Raw genomic sequence first — 13,225 nt, forward strand, 5'->3', positions numbered from 1 at the left:
AGAAAGAGGCTCCAATGAGAATAGTGAGTGATAATGAATTCAAGTGGACAAAATGATTGACCAAGGCAAATACAAAAAAGGGCTACATGTGAGAATAGTAATACTCTGTGATTGAAGCAATAGATATTTTCAATTATTGTAAGGTTTAATATCCAGAATGTTACATAAACACATAAGCTTATGATTCAGGTATCACATATTTAACATTGTTGTAGGAATAAAAGTTCTTCATTCTTCCAGGCATTCTGATTTTGTTTTCAAAAATGAACTGCCAGTTGGTCATTGTGACTCTATGGTGTCACTGTTCACTTTTAAGTAAGCTGAAATTCTTTCTTCTTTCAGAAATGGTTGGCCTTCAATTTTTAACTCTTTATTTTTATGAGCAATGGAAGGAATTAAGCAGGAATTCAGGATAGGGCTATGTCAGTTACCCTTGCTATAGTGCAATTAGTAGCTTGCCTTTGCGTACATTAAGGCAATAATATTTCTGAGTTGTGCCAAATTTCACACAGACATTCTCAGAGTTCATCTCTACTAACGTGTGAGCAGGAACTCCAATGAGAATTTGTGAACTTGCTTCCTACGCTCTCAGCAGGGACAGAAAATCCTGTAAAAGAAAGGAAATCGCATGCAAAGGACAGGAATTGCTCCATTTTAGAAGAGACCAGTGAATTGTTCACTCTGTATAGTGTGTTTTGATACATTATATCTCAAAGGAAAGATGTTTACATTACTAAAAATACATGGGAAAGACTGCAGGGATACTGCAACCCAGACAACTTGATGGGAGGAAGGAGTAATCTACTGTTGCCCCGTTGGAGCTCCAGAGCTTCCCTGATCTTCCACAGTCTGCATTCCAGGTCACTATTTTACAGCAGTAGAGAGTTGCTCAGTATTACTGTAGTAGTACTTTACAGAATATTTTTCAATAAAAGCAGTTAGAGACATTATTAGAGAACTACTAGACACCACAGAGATCTGCACTCAACTCTTCCTCTTGCCCTGGTATGATTTCTCCTGCAAGAAATGTTAAATAACCAACAGAAAGGAACTGAAAATCGACAGGTCAGCATGTACTGTCATAAATGCTGTTTCAAACACAAGTTTCCATACTCCATCAACAAGAAGCCCACTTTCTGGATTTCTATAATCACAAGAAACTTTGTCGTCTGTACAGAAAAATGAAAAATTATACAAGTCTACGTGCCTTAAGAAAACAACAACAAGGCCATCAGGAATACCTGAATGAGCAGTCTTTGTCCATCAGTTTGCATGGACAAGAATTCTTGATGTCTAGTCTGCATCACATTACATGACACAAACATTTTCTTTTAGTCTTCAGATATCAGGGATTTTTTAGATAAAAGGATATGTATAAATAAATACAATTTTTTTGGAATAAAAATTTTAGTTAGAAGAATGATATATAAACTTATTTGCCAGTAATATTATTTCCAGTTTTCCATGCTACTTCAACCTACAAAATACTCCTCTAGCAAAGATTGTGTCTGGCAAGCTGTGACCCATAGAAGAAGGAACATCTCTCCCCAGAGACAACACACAGGAGCTTTCCTGCATATTTAAGGAGCTTTGCTCTCTAACAGTTGAAGTTGTTGCCAGACCAATTCTATCCTTATTCTCCTCTGTCTGCCTCTTGAAGACACCAGTGTGAAGCAGTGAATCTTACAGGAGACAAGACTAAGTCTATAAAGTAACATAATTCAGCGGAAGGAAGATAAATTCCTTGAAGCATCTCCTTTCTCAAACACACCTACTCTCGGGTCAGTCACAAGCTGGTGATGGATCACTCACTTTCTCTTTGAACTGCAGAGCATGGGAACATAAGAAATAATTATGAAGATAGGACAGATATTTCTCGTGATTAATTCACATTAAGGCCGCCTTAATGAATGAGATAAACACAGTAACTAATATCCATTATATGAGATGTTAGGCACTAGATTTATTTCAACTTAGATGAGATTGCATATTGAACAAAAAAAAAAACAAAACAACCCCAAACCCTAGGGATTCCCAATTCTAGCAAAAGGAAAAGTCAATGTATTTTCATCTTTGTTCACAATTCCGTTTTTTTTTTCTTTTTAAATTTGGGATACATCCCTCCCAGGATTCAGGCTTGCACTGCTGGTTGCAGTTGTAAGTGCTGTATTTCCAACCAGCTCAAAAGTAAATTTTTGAGAGAGGATTTTTCTCAAGACATTTTAGTCCACAGTTCACATACACACCCAATACACTCCTACAAATGCATCTGGATACCAAACTTAGACTTGTCTATGGTTAGAAAAGGAGTCATCATTCAGTTCTTATGTATTTTTTGAACCAGCTGTATCAGAGCAGAGACCACATTCTGCAGATTTTTTTCATCCTGCTCTGAAAGGTTTTCAAAACACATTTGCTTCAAAGTGCTTCCTTTACTAGAGGCCTTCTTAGCTTTTCGGCTTTCCTTACTATTAAGGTTCTATGTCCAGGTTTATACCATTCCTGAAAGCACTTTCTAAGATAGTTCATTCTTCGCTCTTTTATACCAAAATTCTTCAAATAAAGATTTCTCACAAAATTATCTAAAATCTGTCCTCACCAGATAACTCTTCTCACAGTAGTTTTATCCTCGGCTAGCTTAGGCTGCATTTACAACTCACGCTTCTTTTTCACATACCACTCTTCTCACCTGGTCATCTTAGAAAATTGTATTTGGACTTATCATATCCTAAGATGGAAAAAAGAAATCTGGAGACTTGTTTTGGATTCTCAGCGCTATTGCATTTGGAAACATTTCAAAAAAGATCTTGACAAAGAGAAAAAAAGAAGTCCTGTAGAGAAGCACTGAACAAGTTAATTTAGTTACATTAAAGGAAATCCATCTAGTAAGACTCTGGCAAAAATATTTCCATTTGATTTGGGCTACCTTCGCATTTAAGTTTGCACCATTAACAAGAAGTGAGCACGAAAGATAAGACACACTGGGCAGTTATCAACCCAGACATCAATTGAACTTGACAGGAAATTTTAATCATGCAATAAAATTACTGAAGTGAAAAATATTTCCCTGAGTCATGCATCTACAGAAATGTGTCCATGTGACTATCAGAAAAAAAACCCTAAACTCTGAATGAAATTATCACAACTCTCTTTAATTTCAACAGGAATTTTACTTTCACTGAAAGCTGAATAAAGAACCAAATCTATTTCCAATGTTTTCACTGTTCTCACCCTTCAGTTTTGAACCATGCAAAGGGAATATATGTAACGTTTATGGTTCAGCTTGCTCCAATTTTTACAGAGGTTTTATTGAAAAATGCCTTTGGCTGATTATGTGCAATGGCTTGGAAGTACTCAGTGATCTGTTATGTCTATGGATACAAGATGCCTCACCTTTTGCTCTTTTGCATTGGAAAAGAAACTCCATTATTGACACTATTATTAAAATGTCATTACTAATATTTTATTACTAAAATGTGATTATGATATCCACTAACAACTGTAAAGCAGTAAAAAGTGGTAGTAGCCATGTACATCTTTGAAATCCTGACCCTCAATGATACAAAAATCATGCAGCAGTGTTAACTGGACTCTCATGCGTGATGAGCCGCTATTATTTTAGGGAGCTGTACAACTTTATTTATGAATAGTTATATGATACATGGCAGAAAACTGACAGGATACTCTGCAGGAAATCTTTTCAATGATCATTTCTGTAGTTCTTGACTGGAATTTTAAATTACACAACCTTCACATTACATTTCACAGTTTTCTATATGTAATTATAATGGAATGGCAGCTATACTGTAGTTAATGCTAACCGTTGTCTTCTGTTTAAAGGTCAAGTTATTCCAAAATCCATATTCTTAGCGAGATTGTCTTGAAAAATTTGCTGTGCCTACTTAGCATGCAGAACAGTGGTCTAAGTTATGATTATTTGTGGAAGAGGCTTCTGAAAAAAACTCCTCTATAAATAAAGGATAAATAAGGTTCCTCCAAAATATCTAAATGTTAACAAAGTTGCATGATTTTTCTCATTTGTGTGTCTGTTACTCAACCTATAGCCCTTGCCATCTGCAAACTGATTGCAATTGCTAGGGATTCATTTTAGCTAGTACACGTCTCTTCAGAGAAGAAATTTTAGAAAATGTTAATAAAGATAATAATGAACTAAATTGGCATGCCTAAAGGAATTAGATGTACAGATGTATGAAGATTCCCCCAGCTTGATATTTTGCACCAGTGTACCATCAAAAATGACTGAAAGACTTAGGGTGAGATGCTGTGATTATTTAATCTGAATTACATGCACTCTGCTTTTGGAATTCAAGATGTGCAAGTGAGCGTGCTGCTGAAGGCTCATTTGGAAATTTTGCCTGGGGATAAAAATATACTGGGAATATTTAAAAGATATTCAAACCCAACTGTTAATTCAGAAATACTGTTAAGGAAATTACCACTGATCAGCTAGAGGGAAGACAAAAGATAATAAGCATGCACTAACGTTTTCAGTTTGGGAAGTAATCAAACCAAATGAAAGCAAACTTTTGGGTCAAGGCATTCCTGATGCTCAATCCCTCCCCAAGGAACTCAAAGCTTTTTTTTTTTTTTTTTTTTTTGTACAGAACTAGAAATACAGAGAAACTTAAATTCTGCAAGGAAACTGAAGAGTGCTTGCAAAGTGCTACTAACGACTTAGAGAAAGGGCACACAGTGAGGACAGTGGCTAAGAGCAGGGGAATCAGCAGTCAAGGAGACAAAGGCTGCCACCTTTCTGGATGGATTAGGGATGGATGGGCAGAGAAGGCATCTTAGCCCAGAGATGGGAGAATGGGGTGTCTGCTGCACTGAGCAAACCCTCTTCCTCATGCAAGACCTGTCAGGAACGTGCACAGTGCTTCCTTCATTTTTGCCTTGCAAGGATTGAAGAATGGCAAAATTGCTACTAACTGAGCTTAACAGATGGGTCTGAACCTCTCTCGCTGTTTCGGGTTGCATTAATCTCATGTTGGGTTCTCATTTAGCTGAGAAAACGTCACTGAAACAAATGAACCGGAGCAGGCTAAAATACTATCAACAGATGTAGAGAATCTCTTCTGCATATTGCAGTTACAGAGGCAAACAGTCGGCATTCTCACTTCTCTGCTCCTACCTGCCCCTTCAAAACTAATCAAAGATACTGCTGGTTGAGTTGGGAATAAAACTAGCTAACATCAGCAAACACTTGGAAGAGAAAAATGGGTCATCAGTCAGAATTTGGAAGGGAGAAGAGGCAGAGAAGTGAAGGCAGCCAGGGAATGTGGATGGCAGCAAGGCTGACTTGCAAACGGGATACGGATGGGCACTGCCTTGGAGACAGGAACGACTTTGTTTCTATCCACAGATCTCAGAAACCTGCCCGCTTGGAATGCCCATTTTAAGGACTCTCCACACAGAACAGCAAAGGACCTAGCAGGGAGTTGCTGCAGCCCAACGTGGGACAGAGCAGATGAACACCACATTCCACCTGTGCACTCACATCACCCTCTGGAGATCATTGCTGCAGGTTGGTTATGAAGGGTGCACTCACCCTAACACATCTTACTCATTCAGCACCAGAAGGAGCACACAGCAGCTCCCCAGCACCTTTCCTCAGAGCTCAGCAGCAGCTCCCTGCTTGTCCTCGCTCCCCAGGGACAGCCTGCAGCCACAGCTCTCAGGCAATCCTATGACGTGAGAGCATGGAATGGCATGTTGTGATTCACTGCAGCACACTCACTCAGAAGCTGGCCAGATACTGTCTGACAACACATTTTGCTTCAATGCGTAAATTCAATGCGTTGTGATTTCCCTTCATATGCAATGTTGACCAAAGAGGCTTTTCCATTTTCATTAAGCAGATAAAAGGTTTAAACTCTATAAATGCGTCTGACATTAAAGTTTTAATAAAAATATATTCCACTTTTTTTTTTTCCTTGGACTGACCTGGTCTGTGGTATATTATTTACATAACCTCTGCAATATCTATTACAGAGCTGACAAGACAGCTCTCTCCACAACTGCAGGCTGCCCTGCCTGTCACCATGATGGGTAAACAGTGTCACCTTTTCAGGGCCCAATGAATTATAGAGAAGCAGTAAAGTGCACCATCCATCACAATGGCACTGAGTAGGTTTTTGAAGTAGATTTCAGATATCACAAATGCTGTTTAGACTGTTACCAGAAAGCACAAATTGGACAGCTCATATACAACGGCCATATAATGAATGGACATGACAGGTCGTCAAAGAAAATGAGTCTTCCTATTCTACAAATAACCTTGTCAACATGCAGGTAGAGCTACAGCTCTGCTTCTAGACAGAAGCAGATGCAATGAACTAACGGTTTTATTTGTTTGAACTTCCAGCACACCAAATACACAAATGAGATACAATGGAGCAGCAGCATTCAAGCAATATTAGCAATTCAACCTGATTATGTGATGTGTAATAGAAGCTCTCTACTAAAGATGTGTCACATTTGAAAGAAAATTATTCAGATTATGAGTAGCTGTTACTAGAATATCCTTTCACAGGAAAACCCTCATGATTTAGCAATCACAACCAAATGCAACATATTCAAAATACACAATTTGTAGTTCCACTGCAAGCAATCAACTCACTCTCTGATTGCTGAACCCAGCAACAGCCACCACTTTATATTTCTCAAAGTTTTTTTTTTCTACCCCATTATCTTAAATAGCGTAGATCAATCCATAGGATTGAAAGGAAGGTTAGATTGCTACCAATTTCTCCATAGCCTAAACACGTGGGGAAATTTCCCTTTTAGGCAAAGCATTAGAAAAGCATTCAGGATAGACTCTTATCAGAAAACATCTGAAGTTCTGTGAGAGCGTCAAGTAGCTCAAAGCACTGACTGTGGAATTACACACAGTCAGCCATCCTTTGGCTCAAACACAAGCTCTGAAAGGTTTTGCCAAAGCCAAGGCACACCCTTACAGATGAGTACATAGGCAGTGTACACGGTCCTCATTTCTTCAGAATTCAATTATGGAGAAAAATGTCCTGAAATATAACTCAAACTGGTACACGTGTTTCTGGTAATAATATCAAAGATTTTCCCTGGTACATTCGATTTCCTTTAATCTGATGAATTTGTTAGCAACACATTTATTTTCATGAAAGAACTCTCAAAGGCCACAACTGTACTTTTACCTCATTAGAGTTACTCTTATTAGGTTATGAGAAAATATATTATGTATTGAGTTTCTAAGTGATAAAGTGTAAGTCAAGTCTGTTCATTAGTATTTTTTACTTGTCTACAGAAAAGCTGAAGAGTATATGATGCAAGACCTATCTTCATTTACTTCACTTCACTTCGTAACAGCAAAAACTTCAATATGAAGTTACAGTTCTTTAGGAGTTTTACTGATACGATCCCAGGGCATAACGAGTGTGAAACTAAACCTGGAAAATGGGCACGTAAGGTATATTAAAATAAATAAATAAAACAAGAGATGGACACAAGTCTTCTCCCAAAGGAGACAATCCTTTGGAATAAAAACTTTTGATGCTTTCCAGAAAGAGAATTTCAAACAGGATGAGAAACTGATGGATCTGAAATTCTACCAGCCCTCAGATTTCTGTGTCCAAATTTCGAAATCATGTTAATAGTAAGATTGGTACTGGGCGTGATGCAACCGTCATCACTTTGATTCAGAAGATTTCCACAATACATTACGAGTAACGAATGAACACGAGGTGCCGTGTCAAAAACAAAATACACAACGGTTGCATTTTACTACTAGAATCAGTAACTGCTATGCTATAAATATTTTATAGAACAAAGATATTTTGGAAGAGGTATCTCCCAAACTCAACGTCTGTTCTTACACATACACTAACGCCCTTCTGTCATGAGAATGAACTTATAAACAATAAAAAAAAAAACCAAAGTTCCCTGCATCACTGGAGGTAAAAGTACAATATTTTAAAAAGGAAAAAGACAACAGTACAACAGCTATGCAGTTAGCAGGGAAATTTACGTTGAAATTTTCGTTTCAGAAATATATGTTGAGATTTATAGCAAGTAAGAAGAAAGTAAACAAACGATGACCACTCTGTATATTCCAAATAGATTTGAAAAGCAAATATATGAAAGCAGCCATTGAACAGGATAGAATAAGGTAGTTCAGAATAGAATAGTGTAGTTCAAGATCTTATTTCACTCAGCAAGTAACTAATCCCAGCTGGCAGCATATTTTTTGTCTGATTGAACTTTCTAACAAAAGATACTGTAAGACAAAAATATGAACTGTGATCTTCAAGGCAAAACAGAGCATATGCATCAATGGAGCTGCCACAGAAGAAACTATGCAAGACCTACAACAATAAGTCAGGAACTCCAGGAATTAAACTAGTGCTCCAGCAGATCTCATTGCAGAGAAACTCAACCTTCCTACTGACGTGCCTCAAATCAGTAGCACTTACATATCAGACTGCTGTAGGGGGCTGGACTCAATGATCTCTAGCGGTCTCCCTTCCAGCCCCTACGAATCTGCAATTCTGTGTCAACAAAGATCAGATATAGCCTGCATGCTTTTTACACCAAAGCAGCAGATGACAATGCATTAACTCAGATACTTATTTAAAAAATAAGCAGTAACAAAAAAAAAACAAACAACCAAATCACATGAAGTCTTCAGGTCTGTCTGATTTTTAACATTCAACTTCAGATTTGGGCCACATTACATTTCAACAGCATATATTGGATTATCTTAAGGCTGGGCAATTCACCACATTTACTTTTCCCAGCCAAGTTCAATGGAAACTGGTGTTTTGTAACTATTCCAACACAAATGACAGAGACAAATAGACACATTACCTCAAGAGTTCCTTTGGCAGAGTAAGCTGCGTATGAGTACAGGAGGTCTTGGCTATGAAGTGTTTTGGTCACTTTGCTGCACTGCTGTCCATCAGGATAAAAACATACACCACTGTTTTTCAGAGTTATCGTGTTTGAAGAAGAGTCTGGTAGGTCGAGCAAAACAGAGTAATTTACCAACTGGACATCTTCAAGGCCATGAGAAGTCCACTGGAGCAAAATTTTCATTGCAGCGTCTACATCATCTTCTCTAGGGGATTGTAACAAATCTCTGGAGAAAAACAAGCAAACAATTTAAGATCCCTTCCCACCAAGACCTGCACCTTAGCACGCAGCCATCTATAATGTTATCTGAATGAAACATGGGATTTATGAAAGATCATTAAATAGGGATTTAAAAAATGAAGTCATGCTTCACTGTCTTTGCAAATAATTTTCACCAGTTACAAGGCAAAAGCAAACACTTTTTTGAAAAGAAAAAGATATATAGAAAAGCTATATAAGAAACACTACATTGAAATGCAAAGAGTCAGTAGAAATTATGACAGCAATAGTTTCAAAATGCATTTCTGGAGAGCTGATCGAGTTTCTGATAAAGCATCAACTTAACCAAACACTGTAAGGAAATGAATACAACCTAAAACAATATTTCAGGAACGTTAGGGAGGAAGTGGTGCTGAAGATTAGTTATGTGTTTGTCTTAAATTCATCAAGTAAAGCAAATTTCCTAAGTAGAATAGCATTGTTTCCCCAAATACTGTTTCAGTTGTAGGACAGTGATCCTCATCCCTCCTACCTACATTGAAGGATTGCTTCAGCCAACAGCTTGGCAAGCACAAGACTCCAGCTTGAAAATCATTTTGGCAGTATTGGCCAGATGGATCCTATAGGGACTTCAGGTGAGCTTGTTTGCGCTTATATCACTGGGTTTGTATTACTGTTCGACACCTGCCACCAGGCGGGCCATAGAACAAAATGACAGCACAGAAGGGCCACCTTCCTCCCAGGAAATGCCAGAAGATCACAGATGTAGAGAACACATTTTAAGGATAACTTTACAGGATATAGTTTTGTAGATACATAGTTATGTAAGAAAAGTAGGTCACAAGTAAAAAGCAGCATTATTCAAATAGTAAAGCACTCTCTAAACGCAGTACAAAGAAATGCAGGGAATATTTTCTGAGTTTGAGGATTTTCTCATTTATGCAGTAGGTCTGAAGACGTCAAGACCGAGACACAAGACTAGGGATAACAGAGGTATTAACTTTAAAGCACAGAAATATCAACATTGCCTGAAACTCTCGCTCACAAATTTCACAAAAAGGCCAGTTTTCAAGATAGTTAGATGCTTCACAGTCTTTAGTAGATCCTTGAAAATAACACAGAGATCTTGCACACATCAAAAGCAAAGGCTGAATAATGCGTAGCAACCTTAAAACCATTCCTGCAGGCAATAGATACTTGAGAATTGCACCAATTACACATCTGCATTTTTGGGCATCTCTGGGCAAGCCAGGAGCTGCAGGCAGGCAGGGCATCAAATGCCCAAAGAATGCTGCCGTGGAATGCGTAGGATTTACTGCCGTTCCAGAGACTTCCTTCCCACCCAACAAAACTCACAGCTTGACAGGCCTTTACAAAAGAACATTAGATAAAATTGGAGTTGAATAAGCATGCCAATGTAAAATGGATTTTTTTTTTTAAAAGGCTCTTTTGAAAGATTTATATTGTAACACAGCCTGCATCACAGTAACAAGGTTAGCAGCGTCCAAAGTTCAAAATCTTTACAAGAACGCTGGACTTAGTTAAAACTTCAGAGATCCTGACAGAAGGAATAGCTGTCAAAGGTTATTCTTACAGTGTTAATCTTTTTCAATTATCTAAAATAAGTCTTCAAGCAACCTACACAAAATGGACAAGGTAATTCAATTTGTAGTATATACTGCAAGGTTTCAATTTCATCTCCTGTACTTGCTATTGTAATGTCATAAACTTGGGCACTGCAGAGATACAGAAAGTTGTTTGATTAACACAGCCATTAACAGAACATCCACATTTTCCAGGATGTGAGAAATGGAAACATTAATAGAATAAATGCCAGTGTGAAACTGATCCCAGGCCAATAAGGTTAGGACATAGTGCAAGAAGAAGGATTCAGTTTCAATAAAAGTAATTAAACATTAAAAAAAGACAAAGATACAGTAATCAAATTGCTCCTTTAATAATAGAAGTTACTTTCTACTTCATAACTGAATAAGCGTGTCTTTGAAACTTTTGTGACAACACATCTGATTAGGTTAAAGAAATGAGCATACTGACTATTTACTCCATAATTTCATTATAGCATATTAAAATCAAATTGCAAATTATGAGTAAATCGTACATTAAAATAAATCAGCACATATTAGGCTGCTTTCATAACCAGAAACACAATGCCAAGGGCTTTTACTTTCTAGATTTCTTACAATGATTGACCTGCACTTAAACTTGATATAATTTTTGACTGCACAGACTTCAATTGACAAGTATTTTAACCAATTATTTTTTACCACACACTAGTTGGCTAACAACTGTAACATACAAAAAAAAATAAAATTGATTGACAGCCCCATCCCAGCTGTTAAAAAAAATTGCTTCGTTTCTCATGTCCTACTGCAGTCAATCTACATGTCCCATAATGTACTTCTAACAGCTGCCAGAGCATTAAGATTCATAGCAGTAAGACTTACACTGTGGAAACGATCTGTGGATGATCGTGCTTCTCACTTCTGCACTCAGCAGTGCACTCAGTAGGAATCAATACCGATGCAATTGCCGATTTCCATTTGCATTATGACCTCTAATAACCTCAGCCAAATTTTTGTATTCCCTTACATTAAAACAACACTATTCAGCTACTTGTCCAGCTTCAGTCAACGTGAATAACCACAAACATAATGGCCATTTCTTGAGTTGCTATATATCTGCATAATTTATTGAAGTGGAGCCACCAACAACGTAGGATTTGGTCTCAAGTTAGAATCAATATTAATATATTAGTAACAGTAACAGTCAAAATATTACTGAGCCTTAATCTGATGCTCTCAAAGGGTTTACACAAGTTAATTTTGTTTGCTTTCTAATATAGATCAGATGTGGCTCAAACACTGAACTAACACAGATCAAAACATGTTTGTTTTCATGCATATTCTGCTCCATCTCAAACACTTTCCACTTCTGAACTGAAAAAAATGAACATAACTGGACTTAAAACTCTGAAAAGAGGCACCATGTTACCTACAACAAAGTTTTCCACGTGGATATGGTGAAAAGACCAAGGTAATGTTTCTGAAGGCACACTCATAGACTTCCTTTGTAAGATCAAGATTTAAGAGATGATTACAAGAGATAAAGGAGCACACGTGCACGCACACAAAATAAAATAAAGAAATTTCATTTTAAAATTGGTGACCACAGGAAACATGGAGTTGAAGCAGCTCAGTGGAAAGTCATTTGTTAGCCACAAAATAATTTCTTTGGGCATAGCTCCCTAAAAGAAAGAAGGTAGCGCAGAAATGCCAGCTGCTTGCTGCTGCTGCTTCATAGTGGGACACTGCAAAACACTCTTCAAAAGATACTGAGAACTTACAAAAAGCACTTTAAGGAATCAAAAGATAAAATAACATAATAGCATTACAATTCCTTACCAGGTAATGGTGTTAAACAGTTACAAACAAATGAAAAACCAATTCTGAAACCACAGTATTTTTATAGATTTAATTTTGAATATCCAGGGACAGAATTTTCCCTCAAGTGTGAATAGCTTTGTGTTTTTCTTTCATTTTCTTTGCAGATTTAATGTCTATAATGAAATAAGAGTGGAAATTGGCCAGTGTTTGCTGCCATATTAAAAATAATAACCCGAGTTCCACTTCTGCACAGTTAGAAATGCATCTAATTTTTTATTTTCTCAATTTTTAATGATTAATTTTTTAAACTTTTTAAAATTATTTTTTATTCTTTGGTCTCCACTAATTCACAAAAACCAGTGTTTAATAACAAGCGAAAACAAATACAATTTTGGAATTTTCAGCTGGGTAGCTGTTCCCAAAGTTTGGAGGTCACAACAAATTTGCCAGACAGCATTTTTAATTAACTACATTAAAGTGTTATCTAGGCCAATATACTGTTTACAACTGTAGTTGGCGACAGGTGATTAAAAACAAATGTAAGAAACATGATATGGGATTATTATATTTATAGACTTCTGTGCACGTGTCTTTTTCCTACCCACAAACGTGGTCCATGCAGAGTTTTCAAGATGTTTACCCGTGCTCAGGAGTGCAGAACTCATTTCAGTCCAGCGTGAGCTGAGACACGGCTG

At 37.2% G+C, this 13,225-nt stretch overlaps 1 protein-coding gene across 4 annotated transcripts in view; it reads right to left on the bottom strand.

Annotated features, from left to right (window-relative positions):
• Positions 1–13,225, bottom strand: part of NAALADL2 (N-acetylated alpha-linked acidic dipeptidase like 2) — a 287,821-nt gene that overhangs the window by 150,752 nt on the left and 123,844 nt on the right. For all 4 annotated transcript variants that reach the window (XM_052687257.1, XM_052687255.1, XM_052687256.1 and 1 more), the window contains exon 3: positions 8,863–9,133. In XM_052687257.1, coding sequence (XP_052543217.1) covers positions 8,863–9,133 — 271 coding nt within the window. The remainder of the gene's footprint in view (positions 1–8,862; positions 9,134–13,225) is intronic.

Source organism: Tympanuchus pallidicinctus, unplaced genomic scaffold (genome assembly GCF_026119805.1).
Source record: "Tympanuchus pallidicinctus isolate F22 unplaced genomic scaffold, pur_lepc_1.0 scaffold22, whole genome shotgun sequence".
Classification (NCBI taxonomy): Eukaryota; Metazoa; Chordata; class Aves; order Galliformes; family Phasianidae; genus Tympanuchus; species Tympanuchus pallidicinctus.